General features: G+C 37.1%; 1 protein-coding gene across 1 annotated transcript in view; it reads right to left on the bottom strand.

Annotated features, from left to right (window-relative positions):
* LOC136850434 (uncharacterized) overlaps positions 1 to 14238 on the bottom strand; it is a 35675-nt gene that overhangs the window by 20293 nt on the left and 1144 nt on the right. The window contains exons 2-3 of the mRNA XM_067124013.1: positions 7871 to 8046; positions 5818 to 5969 (exon numbers count right to left, since the gene is read on the bottom strand). Of these exons, the coding sequence (XP_066980114.1) occupies positions 5818 to 5969; positions 7871 to 8046 (328 nt within the window). The remainder of the gene's footprint in view (positions 1 to 5817; positions 5970 to 7870; positions 8047 to 14238) is intronic.

Below are 14238 nucleotides of genomic sequence, written 5' to 3'. Positions count from 1 at the left end.
AGTTAAAAGACAGGCTGGGGTCATATCTACAAGACTAGGATGCAAACCAATAAGTAGTTGTTGCTGTTGTTTTAGAATATACTACCATTAGTTCTGCAAAGAAGAGATCTCCTGCTATGAATGATGTCTGAAATTATGTGATTACCATTAGTTCTGCAAAGAAGAGATCTCCTGCTATGAATGATGTCTGGCATTATGTGATTAAGTTTAAAATTTCATTAAAGTATTAGTGGTATTTCTACACTCCCCATAAAGTATTGCTAAATTGAATTTTATCTAAGAATTAATAAAAAAATATTCACTGTAAGAATCTGGCATGATTTTTCTTTGCTTCTTATTATACCTTATAAAACATCATATACTGTAGTGCATTTCATCTACCAACAAAGAGTTAATTTACTGACTTTAATCTATGCTTCCATTGCAAGGTAGTCAAGAGATGCATTACTTACACAGCATAAATAAATTTCATTACATTAAGCCATTACACAGAAATGGCATTGGTTTTAATTGCAATGACTGTTTATGTTTTGTAATAAAGATACAATAATGTAAATTATTATACTATGACAAATGTGAAAAAATGTTACAAAGTTTAGTGGGTATTACATGCATCTTTTTCATCACTTTTGTGTTCTATAGGGTTGGTCAGACAACTAAATGAAGCTGAACAGAACCCTAAACTCTATGGAACTTGGTCATTAGACATTGTTTAACATTAGGTTTACTTATACTGTACAGAACTCTACAGTAACACTGTATGTACAACACTATACAATTACTGTGAAAAACACTTGGTTGTATACTGTTACTAAGTGTGCATACTGTTACTAAGATTCAGAGGTGTTTAAGGTAATATAGCTAAGATTTTCCGATCTCACTACCTTCAGTTAGAATAATATACTGAAGTGTCACTTTGTAAAGTAATTTTCACTGTTACAGTATTTAATAAATGTATAAAGTACAACAATGTACACTACAATATACCATTTTGGATACTGCCTTTAAGGAAGCATACCAAGATGTCCACTCTGGTAAGGGTTAAAATTACTTTCAAGGGATATAAGAGAGAGAGAGAGAGAGAGAGAGAGAGAGAGAGAGAGAGAGAGAGAGAGAGAGAGAGAGAGAGAGAGAGAGAGAGAGAGAGAGAGAATCATGAACATTTAACACAAACACTTAAGTTTTAATGTAGTTAAAAAAAAGTTAAGTATATCTTAGTTTAACCAGACCGCTGAGCTGATTAACAGCTTTCCTAGGGCTGGCCCGAAGGATTAGACTTAATTTACGTGGCTAAGACACAACTGGTTACCTAGCAATGAGACCTACAGCTTATTGTGGAATCTGAACCACATTATGACGAGAAATGAATTTCTATCACCAGAAATAAATTCCTCTAATTCTTCATGGCCAGCCGGAGACTCGAACGCTGGGCCAACAGCGTGCTAGCCGAGAGCTCTAGCCACCGCTTCAATGAAGAACTTCTAACTGCATGACTGTTATTGTTATATATGAATGTTAAAAGTTTACTCAATGTTAACTTCTGCAGTACAGTATATATGGTTGGCTTACTATACATAAAATATAGCATTTAGACCAAAGGCCAAGTGCTGGGACCTATGAGGTCAACCAGCACTTAAAGGGAAATTACAAGTAAGAAAGTTTGCAAGGTGTCACAGGAGGAAAACCTCGTAGCCGCATTATGAAAAAATTGTTAGAGAGGTGGAAAGTCAAATGGAAGAAAGACAATATGAAAAGAGGTACAGTAAAAGGAATGAACGAGATTGCAGCTAAAGGCCAAAGGGATGCTGAAAAGACCCTAAGTAATGCCTACAATACACCATGTCAGGTGCACTGACAGCGCTAACCCCCTTATGGGTGGCTTACTATACAGCTGTACACTGCCATAAATACTGTGTTTTACAAAAAAAATGGGATCCACAGAAAATCAAAATAAAAGGGAAGTCTAGCACACCTGCAGCGTGTTTGCACAGCTCTAACTTTGTACAATGCCATTTATATCTTCTGGTTAGTCCAGTCACTGCGCTTTTATTTTATGTTCCTTGCACAAAAATTTTCATTATATTACACACATAACATTACATACACTATGGATTTCTTGTGTCTGATAAAATATTTAGATATTTGATCAAGAATACAGTTTGAGTAGACTAGGATATTGTTCAAAAGTTCATATGTGAGACATTATTATAATTAATCAGAAGATGAAACCTATTCAGAACAAGCCCACAGGGTCCACTGACTTGAAATTCAAGCTTCCAAAGAATATGGTCTTCATTTGAAAGAAGTAAGAGGAGCTAAGGGAAATACATAAAGAAGAGATCTCAATTATTAAAAAATAAAAAATAAATTAATAGATAAAAATGTATTAAAATGTAAGGAGAATTGTATTAGGGTAATAATGCATTGCATCTTCACTTGAACATTTCAAGTTCCAATTGCACAACTTCCTCAGGGAGGTCGTTCCACAGTCCAATGGTATAAGGAATACAGGGCCTCTGGAACTGAGAAGTTCGACAGTGAAGCACATTTACTGCATATTGGTGCTGCTATTCAGCGAATCGGTTGCTCTTGGCAGATAAAGTGGATCAGGGATCAATTGTGAATGAGAAAGATCTGTTAAAATACAACTTATGAAAAAGTGACAAACAAGAGACCATCCACTGATGGTCCAAGTCATACCTGCTACTACAGGCAATTGCCGGTTATTGGTGGACTCGGTTATCAGCTATCCGGTTTTAAGGAGTTTGTCCAACGACGAAAATCGGCAATTTTTGGCGCCGAAAATTGGCGATTTCCGCTCATTGGTGCCGATAATCAGGTATTGGCATCGTTACATACCTAACAGAGGTGCTGAGCTCTGGTTATTGGTGATGATAAGCACCGAAAATCATGGTGAAGGAGCACCATAATCCCCTTTTCTTCAGCCCACCCAAGGAGAAGAGGGAGGCGAACTCTCTGGAACCATCCCCTGTGGCCTTCTCCACACAACATAATACAGCAAGCTAGTTGGAGGCCAGGTCATCCGCCAGGTGCAGACAGTCCTCCACCTTCTTGGCAAGCACACCAATGGTCCAGTCAAGGAAGCTCAGCACCTCAAAGACCTTACATATGCTCTTAATGAGGTGATTGAGTTCAATAGAAGAAAATATGATCCTCACCGAAGCGAAGGCTGTGCATCACGAAAAGTCAACAAGACCAGACAAATCCCCCTGGGAGGAGCCAGCAGCTCCCAGAGAGGGAGCTTCTCCAGTCAAATAGGAGAGATATCCCCTGCCAATGAGCCTGGAAGGGGGCCAGGCTAGAGTGACTTTCCTCTGTTCTCTCTTTGAAGCAAGCCAGTCATCCACCTCTTTAAGTGCTTTTCTTGATGCAGAGGATAGCACAATCTTGGGGAGATGAGCAGAGGCGTCTGCCTGGTTCCTCAAAAAAATGTAGATGCTGGAGAAACTGGAGCAGCAGGTGAGAAAAAGTTGGGAAAGCTGACCAACAGGTAACGGAGTAACGCAGCATAGGCTGACTGAAGGGGATCTTCCTCCTCAAATACTTCTTCATCAGACAAAACAGGCGATAGCACAGGGTCCTGAGAGACTGGGGGAGCAGTTGGGGTCTTCTGAATAAAACTCATAATAGCCTCTACCTGGCGCTTAACAGGTTCCAACGACGGATCCTCCTGAGTCGGTGAGGGAGCTTGAGGTGGCATAGGGGGAGGCGGGTGCCTATAAGCTGACGCCAGAAGTACTGGAGTTGGCACCACCACATCGGGTGGTGTCTGACGCTTGCAGACAGGAATCAGACACTCTGGAGGTGATGGGTGCTTGGAGGCAGAGAGGAGTCTGGAAGACGATGACTTCCGCTTAGGAGGCTCTTTCTGGCACTTGGGAGCCAAGAGCGGGAGCTCCACATACGTGGGACGTAACTCTGAACTGCCCCAGCCCGACACCTGGGAATGAGCCACAGAGGAGGCAGGAGGGCTGGGGGCTGAGACTGGGTTCTCTGTGAGTGAGGAGAGTTGGTGTACACTCACACTAACACTATTCCACTCTACTACTGTTGACACCTAGGGGGAAACACGTGTGACTGAGGGGGCAACAACCCATGGGCAAACCCCGCTGGCCCTCCTTCGACCTCTGGTATGTCTTCCCCCAGGTTTAGGGGAGCAGGACAGGGACCTTCGTCTAGGAGCACCAGTGGGACAGGAAGCCATCTCCTACACAGACACAACACTATCATTTTTCACATGAGCTGACACTTTTTTGGAGAGCACTTTCACTGATGTACCTAACTTGGACATTGCACTTACAATTAAATGAAGCTTTTGATTGAACTTTGATTCGAGACTGGCAAAGGGGTTGGGATTGGAAGCAAGGGAGACTGGAATAAGAGTGTGTGGTAAAGAAGTCGGAGGACTAAGGACTGCAGAAACAGCAAGAACTGGTGATGAAGGGACAGTACTTTCTTCTACTAACCTAGCAGATTCAAGATTGACCCTACTTTCGGCTCTAGAGGCCGCCGCCTTCTTTTTCTCCCTTTCAAGCTTAAGCAAGTAAGATTTTAAAGCTTTCCACTTCTTATCCCAGTCTTGACATTCAATACAGATATTCTTAATACTGTATCACAATCCTGTCCCCTACAATTGACAAAATTAGTATGAGAGTCGACTGACAACTTAACTAACCTAGTTTTACATCCCTTGCTACAAAAGAAAGTACTGGAAGAACTAGTATCTGACATTCTGCTAAGTAAAATTTAACTAAGTAACTAACAAAGCAAAGAATCATAAGCTAAGCAAATACAATCACTAGCAAAGTCAATAACCATGAAAGTTATGACAAATTCTGAATACATCACCAAAAAACGATGATGGAAGGGTGCAGGAACGAATGATGTTGGTCAAATACCGGCAGAAAATGATTGAGGTCTCTCCCACGTCGCTCTTCTCTTTACCCTGACAGTGGGCGGGGTCTAGTCACCTACACTAGGCAGTTGAATAGTTACCGCGAATTCTGAATTTTTAGGCTGCCATGGTTGTTAAACAATAGCTATGTAATTACTTGGTAAGTTACTTATATAAAAAATGAGGGTCATAATTCATCCAAACTGTGCTTGTTACCTTGTGACCAACTTATTAACTTTCACCAGACAAAAGTAAATTTACCACAAAACACAAAACAGCACTTAAACCAGGTAAACATGGCTTAGCATACCAGAAAAATAGCAAAACACCAATTACCAGTAACTTGGTACCCTGACACAGGTTTACATTAGAATAACTATAAATTTCCAAGCACATGAGTTAATGAGAAACTGATGCTTAAAGAGTAAAAGTTATAGGTAATAATGATCAAAGACTAACACAAAAGCTAAAGCAAGCTACGTTTAGGAAACAGCATGCTAGGTAGGCACATGAGAAGTGAGGCTCTCATCTAAATTAAAACCAAGGTAAAATGCTGTGCATGTTCTGTGCTGCCATTCAGTCAGCAGATGACTTTCTTTATATCTGCCAATAGTGCATAGTATTCATGATTGCCAATGAATTAGAGCTAACGTAAATGATGGGTCTGTATGTTGAAACAACCTACTGTTATCACTGCATTTCTTAACACAAAAGATTTTTAAGAATCCACAGCTGTAGTTTCTCTTCAACACTTAAAATATAGAATTCTCTTCACTTTCAAGGATAATGAAGATGATATACACTATCTTCTCTTAATCTTATACATACAGTAAAGTACAATTAAATGACCACCTCTGACTTTTAAAGAAAATCTGAAAGGGTAACTTATGAAAAACACATACTGTTTGAAAATAGACATATGAAATGCTGCAGGTAAGATGAAAGCCAGTAAAGTGCAGCATGTGGCTCCAATTAGACCCATAAGGATGGCAAAATTAGGAACTGCACTCACAACCAGTCCAGTAACTCCAACTAGCACCAAGCGCATGATGTTCTGCAAAAAGAAAAAGTAAATAGTTTTAACAAATATTTAGGTTTCTAAAATCTTTAATAGTTCTTAACATATAGTGCTTGAATCCAACCAACTACAGTACTACTTTGGACAGCCTGACACTTCAATTCAAAATGTTCGGCTGTGTGCTACTATACATATTTTTAGCATGTACATTACTAAATATGAACCTGTTAGCCAAACAGTATTATCATACTGAAAATAGGAGGAATTAGATCATTTCAATGTAAGGGAAGGGACCATAGAGAATGGATAAAAAGTAAAGAAAATGTACATGACAGCCCTAGATGCTAAAAAGAATCTTTAGTGTCATCTGCAATGTAATATACAAAACAACTTGTCGGTGGTAACCCAAAACATGAAGCCAATGTGGTGAGAGATTACCATTCAATAGAGGAAGCACTCTTACGGCTTTCAAAACACCTCAAGCTTTGAGGCCATGCTCAATAACCTCCCTTGGTCTGCATGTAATCTGTTAAGTCAGTACCAATCCTGCTGGAGCCAAAATGGAACAATCAGTGTCCCCATGTAGTGGCTGGAGGTTCTTCGAGTTTTCCCTAGCCTTTCCTGATCTGGAGAAACAAGAATGCTAAGTGTCTAGACTGTCCTAACTGTAAAGCATGGTGTCAAGCTTCCTGGCTTCTGAAGTGAGCTGAGCCAAGCAACACATCTTGGGAGTTTGTGGTTCAGCCTCATTACATGGTTCAGCTTCACTACAAAGAGGGGCATGTCCAACAGCCTCCAAAGATGCATGAAGACTTCCAGACCCAGTGACCATTCTGATGGAAGGCCTTACATCTCTGCTAAGGCTGTCTTTGATCAGTCTGCCTTCCGGTACAAACAATGGGACAATTTTGACTTAGTTTGTTGCTGCCCACACGAAAACCTCTACCACCATATAACATTGATTTGACTCTCGTCGCTCCTTAGTCATTACATCCATGACTATACTAGGAAATTACATGAAAATAATGAATTACGTAGAGGAAATTTGGATACACTTTCATAGAGAAAATTCAAAAGAATTTGCTACTTGGGAAAAACAATCCTTATAATAAAAAAAATCCATCCAAAAGAAAACTCACTTATGAAAGGGGATCCAGCATCAAAATATTCCCCCTCCCCAAAAGGAGAAATATGCTTACAGAGCATCTGACATTGATGGTAGTAGAAGAAAAGTCTGGAAGCAAAATTTTTAATCTATGACTGAAAGCTTTGAAATGAAAGTTGTCAAACAGAGCTAGAATTCTTCCTAAAGAAAGGTTCTGCGCCATACTGCCATAAAAAGAACAATTACAAAAACTATGGGAGACAAAGATACAAATAACTGTCGTGAATAAAAATTAAATGGAACCACGTAGCAGGTATATCACTAGTGTAAATTAAATGATGACTAAATCCAACCAGGAAAAGCTAGCAGAAGCTTGCTGTTCAAAGGAAGGCAACCAAAATAAGAAAACATGAATTATTCACTTAAAGGCATGGGAAGAAATAAGAACAGATCTACCTAGAGAAGCAGGGACAAACTTGGAGAGAAAGATGGCAGGCCAGGTCATAATGGTAACTCACTTGAGCTGCTTTGATGTTGCACATACACTGAAACATCAAGCTGTTGATTCTATTTTATTGTTTTTCAAGCTCAACAATTTTTACCTGTAGAGGTCAGCAGAATCCATATATTAATCAGTAAATTCTTTTCTCAAAGTTGACAGAATGACAAAAATGCTATGATAAAACACCACAACAAAGCTATTACAAGCTAGTTTTCTATATCCACATATAATTTTGTACCTTTACTTATTAAAATCTGTCTCCACTTCTTTTATAAACCCATTTCGTTCTCTATCTAAACTGGAGTTTGAAAATAAAGTAAAATTACTTACTCCTTTGTAAGGAACTGCTGTAAAACCTAAAGTTTTGTCGAGAAGATGTGTCACAGGAAACATCATCATTGGATAAGTAAAAAATAGGGAGATGCCTAGACATATCTTAACCATTGCTGCAAAGTCAACAGAACTGTCACCATGAGGTAAGTTTAGAGTGATGATATCCTTGGTATCTGTGGAAAAAAAAAGTACATTAAGCTGCAGTCTTGAATAAAAAGAATCTTTCTTTTTTAAAAATGATAAAACCATTCATGAATCAATCTTCTCTGAAAAAGAAAATGTTCTCAGTCACTTTTACAATAATGAAATGCAAGAGCTTCTTATCATAATTACTTTAAAAGTATAAGCAATACACTTGACATCTATACAAAATCCCTATTTTAGTGACATAATTTTATATGAATACAGTACGTGTGTCTTCTCTCATGTATTTTGGACATTAAAAATAATTATCCATTCCATTTGCTAATTCCTAAACAAAAGTATTACACTCACTGATAGGGAAAATTTACCATAATACTAAAAAGATTAATCAATGAAACGTGCATGGTTTCAAGTTTTAATGGCAAATTAAGCTAGTTTTATATTTGCAGTCAACGTGGAGATAGCCTTCCGTGGACTTTACAATACATACTGTGGCGCCACAGTGATGGGTACACTCATATGACCAATGTTTTCAAGTCTTAGGTTATGGCATAGCCTCTGTCACACTCTCCTCCAGTTTTGGGTTTGAGTTTCCTTGCTTAGTGAGAGCTAAAGCACACTTTCCTTTGCTTATGCTTTAGCTTTACTCGCCTACAATATTCTAATTTTATTAGTTACTTACATCAGTTTTTTTTCTTTTTAAATATAATCATTCCATTTTTTCATTAAATATTTAGTTCTACTCCTTTCTCATTTCTTTTCTCAAATATATGCAGTTTATTCTATGAAAACTTATTTGGAACAATCATGAACTTTCTGCTTTAAAAAAAAAAATCAGGAATATCAAGAATAAATAAAGTTGAAACCTGTGCAAAGTAATATTGCACAGTCAGACAAAAAAAGAGCACCATAAATGTTATTTTATGACCTAATGTTCATTTACCCTTTAGGAAATCATTTCTGCTTAGAGTGGATTTTTTCTTCCTTTGAAAACTTCTCCTGGTTCTTAATGGGTTATCCACAAGAAGTGTTACATTTATCAAACTGCACTGTTCCCTTCTTTCAGAGCTTGCAATATGATTTCCAATATGAGGTACGTATTCTATCCACTTGTTTTTCATGCTCCTCTAAAAAGGCTGAACTTTCAAAATGTTCTCTCTTCACAGTCTCAAGCTTCAAGTGTTACTACTTTAAACCTGCTTTAAGGAGTAAACGCATTACATCACTAACATATCCTAAGGTACCACATTTAAGATAAATACACATGTATCACACTTCCTTTTCAATTTACGTTTACACCCATGCCTCCATTTAGTTACAAAGACCCAAGATCCAGTAGTATAAGCTACACAATTCCTCAGAACCAGGGTAACAATCACGTAAAACTTTGTCTCACTCTTTCTTCCCTCTTATGTTATGTATCATTATTTCATTCTTTCTTCCTTCTCTTGCTCTGCATCATTATTTCACTAAGTTTCAAAGAAGATTTTGTAACTGTTAAATTCAGTAAAGAATGCAACAAAACAAGTAGGAATAATAAATACAGTAATAAAAAAGTACCATATGCATTACATGTGACTGTGTATGTGCATTTGTCTACTGGTTTTAAAATGAGCAAATAGATACTGTTTTGTATTCCATTTTGATATATCCACATTTAAAATCTAATAAATATTTCAACGAAACTTTCATGTGTGCAGTGCCTATCAAAGATGTATTACAGCTACACACTTGGCATGGCAAATGAAAATTTCGAGTTTCTTACAGTGTCCAAGACATATCATAAGCTACTTGAGTTCAGGCTATTATCACTGGTTGAAACATTGGGTAAATAAGTAATACACTATATTTAATTATATACTTGATCACATTTCATTATTATGAAAACTTGGAGTAAAATTATGATATACAGTACAATGCAAGCGAGGAAGATGGAGTAAACAGACAGAAAACCAGACTGCTTAGGGAAGCTACAATTTACAAATACTGTAATCAACTGATGAAATGAAAAATGTAAATATTAATTCAATGTTTTTCAGTACAGTATTAAAAACAGCATATGTGCTGTCATTAACACCACGCTGAAATTATTAAATTCACCTGTACGGTAAATTTTCTTGGTTCATTTGTTGATTTCACATAAATTTCTCTTCTGTAAGATATTGTAAGGTTGTCTATCTGTCTCTTTACTCTGTTTCTCTCTCATGTTGAGTATCATAACTTTACTCAAAGTTTTGATAAAGTAATATCCCTCGATAAAATTTGATTAATTTTATACTGTATACCAGTAAACAGTGCATAGAACATTGCATTAACCTAATGCTTCAACCACTGATTTATGGTAACCTAAACTCAAGTAACTTACTTGTTTTGGAGAAGCTCTGCACTCATACATGAAAGATTTCGATGAAATGTTTATTAGATTTTTAGTGTAGATACAGCAGAGTTCCCGCTTTTCAGCTAGGGGTCCCCCCACCTAAAAGTAGTGAAACCTGCTAAGTAACAAAGATTGGTAGCCTGCATGGTACATATACAACGCAGGCTGGAATCAATTCGCATAGTTTACAATTCCACATAAAGTACTTAATAGCCTATCCAAACCAAGTATTTTGCAGTTATCATTCAATTTAAAATACTAATTTATGGTACAGCTGTACTTTTAATTCAATTTCAGGGATATACCTTCAAACTGAAGTGCTTCTAAAAATACAAACAATACTCTACAAAAAACATAGCCATTTGCAGTAATGTAACAAATATTTTGTTTCAGAACGTTCTCATTTAGGAAAGCCAACAAAATGTACAATCAAAATCTTTTGTTTACATAAAACTTAGGCCTGGCAGAAGTGTATGGAAATGTTCATATCAATAAAAGTTTTATATCTGACCCTATTATGTATTAAATCATTATGACACTTTATAGTCCATTATATCATACATATTTTTGTACATAACTAATATTTTAATACGTGAACTTTCCAGTTAACATTGAAATGGACGATATTAAGTTTTAGAGTCTGTCAGAGATCATATTATTAAAAGGGCGTCAATCATTTTTAAAGAAACAAAATGTTGTGTGGACTTGTCGTAAATGAATTTGCCAACACACATCTGAAAATTAACTACCTTTCTAAGCCTACAAATAACAGAAAATCTCTATGTAAGTAAATATGATATTCCTTTTTAAGCAAAAACTTGGAATGATTTATCCATATAATAAAAAATGTAGCACAGCAAAACTGCACATGCACTTCACAAGCTCAGCCAGGTTGCTATGCTAAACATACAGATCACATGCTGATATGAGGAGCAGGCTCTTTATATGGGAGAAAGGTACTAAACGGGGGCATGATCCATCAGTTACCCTGAAAACAATGATGCCACCTCACAAGATTAGACAGGCAATTATCAGTCATGTTTGTTTCAACATCTGTTATGTATAGTGTGCTCACTCAATTGTTCCGTTACATATGAAATATGATTTTTCATTTTCCTGGACACAGATGTATCCAAAAGTAAAAAAAAATCCAATAAGTTAAATACATCAAGTTGAGGTGCCAGTAACTCATATTTTACATTTTCTCACTTAAGAGAAGCAAACTACAATGGTATGTTTAATTGTCCTCATTTCCATCATTAATGTTTTTACAACTAGGTTTACCATTTACAGTTAGCTATTTAATGGGTTCACTCTTCTAATTGGCACATTTTCTGACTGAGTTACCATCTGATCTAGGCTTACATTTACACCCTTCCCAATGACGATTTAAACTTTTTCACTGGACGCTGTCCTGTTATTCTGTATCCAATAGCCAAATACTCTCACCATACATCGGACTAATCCATTATATATGAAATATGATTTTTCATTTTCCCAAACTCTACTGTAACCAAAAGTAACATAATCCAACAAGCTGAAGTCCATTTAGTTGCGATGACTGTGCCAATATTTCTTCATTAGAGAAATAAACCCTGATGGTATCCTAATTTGCATAATAATAATTATTGTTATTGTTATTACAGCTAAATTTTCCATTTACAGAGTTAGCTATTTAATGGGTTCATTTCTTATTTTTGCATTTTCTGACTACTTACCATTTAGTGTAGATCTCCATCTACATCTACACCCTTCCTCACATGATGATCTGACTTTTTCAGTGGTCACTGTTCTATTGGTTCCAACTAATCTCACCACATACCCAAACCACCTGAGTCTATTTATCCAGCTACGATGCATGATTTTTCTTAGTTCTTTCTCACTTGTCAGACAATCTCATCCAGCCATGACTCTCAATATTTTACACTTCTATATCTCTCCAAAGTTTCACTGCTTTCTTAAATAATCATCACATTCCCTGGGGTGTAGAGAAGCATAAGTCTGAAGCCTATGCAACACGAATTTACATAACTTAATACCTTATGTTACAAAAATAATTTTTATGAAAAAGTAAAAAAAAAAATGTACATTTAGCTAATTTCAACTTGTCATTTTGACTTACTGTTCAGCCCAAAATAGCAACAAAACCATAATTTTATTGTAAAAAATATAAATACTTAATTTAAGATTTATTTTTTACATTCTTCCCTCTCCATTATAAAGCTTTTACTTCCACACCAGTGGGAGTTCAACCAATTAGAAAAAAACGAGAACACTCGGTTTTTTACGAATATCCTTCTTCTATCCATCTACTTCCCCACCCTCCACCAGGGGACTAATAGGTACAAACAGCCGTAGCCAGCAGTCTATTTCTGTCCACTTTGAATGCTGGGAGGTAGGGAGGGCAATTTATATAATGGAGAGGTAAGCATTTAAAAAATATATCTTAAATCAAGTATTTATAATTTTTAAATGAACCTTACCTCTCCATAATATAGCTGATTCCTACATCTGAAATAGCAGGTGGGGAAAGTGAAAATCAGCCAACCCTTAAAGGCTATTTAGTAACAAAATATTTGTACAAAACAAGTGTTTGTTTTAACCAGTGAATTCAATCCATAGGCTATTAACGCTGCCTTAGAAGGATTGTCACTTGGGTAGAGATCCTCATCATGAAGATAGCCGAGGTCTCTTTGGAGGATGCCCCCCTCAGCAGAAGGAGGGGTAGGGTTACTGCGCCAAAACCCTGCAGAGCCAATGATGGATAACTAACAAGTACATATGTACAAAAAGGTATACTTCTAATACTCAACACAGAGTACCTCCAAGCATTCCAAAAACCACAACCAGGTTTAAAAGGTAGTAGACCAAAAAAGACTACCTATCAATCCAGGACATAATAGCCCCTGCACAAACCAGAGGAGTTAATACTCTGCAATAATCGTATATAACCTCCGCACTATGAAGATAAGCCAAAGCAAGTACAAGATTACCATGCCCCTGAGTGACTTCAATATCTTATCCAAGGATAACTTTTCAAATTTAAAAGTTGTAGCCATTGCTCACATGTCCAATGGCTTACCTTCCATTAACAATAAAAATTAGCATAAAAGCCCTTAACCAAAGACCCCCTGAAAATGAAATTGCATTTCTGCTCTTAGGAAACTCCACTTTCCATATCACTCAAGACAGAACCTTTACATCAAGTTTAATCCTGTTGGAGAAATTCCAACAATCCTTACAGACAGTACTGGACTCCCAAGGGGTCAACTTCCTCAAGCCCTAGTGACTCCAGGCTAGGTAAAGATACTGTTGTAGGTTAGGGCCTAGCCCAAAACTGTACTTGGCCCAAAATAAGGCAAAGATAATTGCCTTGTCTTTAGCAAGGCCTATCTTATCTAAGATTGTGGCTCTCTAACTAGCTGTGTCTAAGGCTACTGTGAAATTTCCATAGAAACTTCTTTACAGGGAGCTAGTTCTAAACAGTTCAAAGGTCGACAAAATAATGAACTGAAGAACTGCATACAGATTCTAGGGTAAAATGTGTAGCATAGACCTGGGAAACTCCACTTTAACACCTTGAAAAAGCTGCTACCAAGAAGTTTCCTCATGTTTGAGAAACAACAAAAACCTAACCATGTTGTTTATACAGGTATTGGTGCTGGAAAAAAACCCTCTTAATATGGGACCATGACTTACACCCTGACCCCTGGTGTTGGAAGAATCAATTAGCAGATTCTCTCCCAGCACTGATAATGGCATTACTGCGAGATCCCGCCTTGAGTTCACCAGAACCATGGACCATAACAGGCAGTTATCTGTGGCTTGAGGGATTATGATGAAA

Source organism: Macrobrachium rosenbergii, chromosome 22 (assembly GCF_040412425.1).
Source record: "Macrobrachium rosenbergii isolate ZJJX-2024 chromosome 22, ASM4041242v1, whole genome shotgun sequence".
In the NCBI taxonomy this organism is placed as follows: domain Eukaryota; kingdom Metazoa; phylum Arthropoda; class Malacostraca; order Decapoda; family Palaemonidae; genus Macrobrachium; species Macrobrachium rosenbergii.
This window is presented reverse-complemented; position numbering and strand designations above follow the sequence as displayed.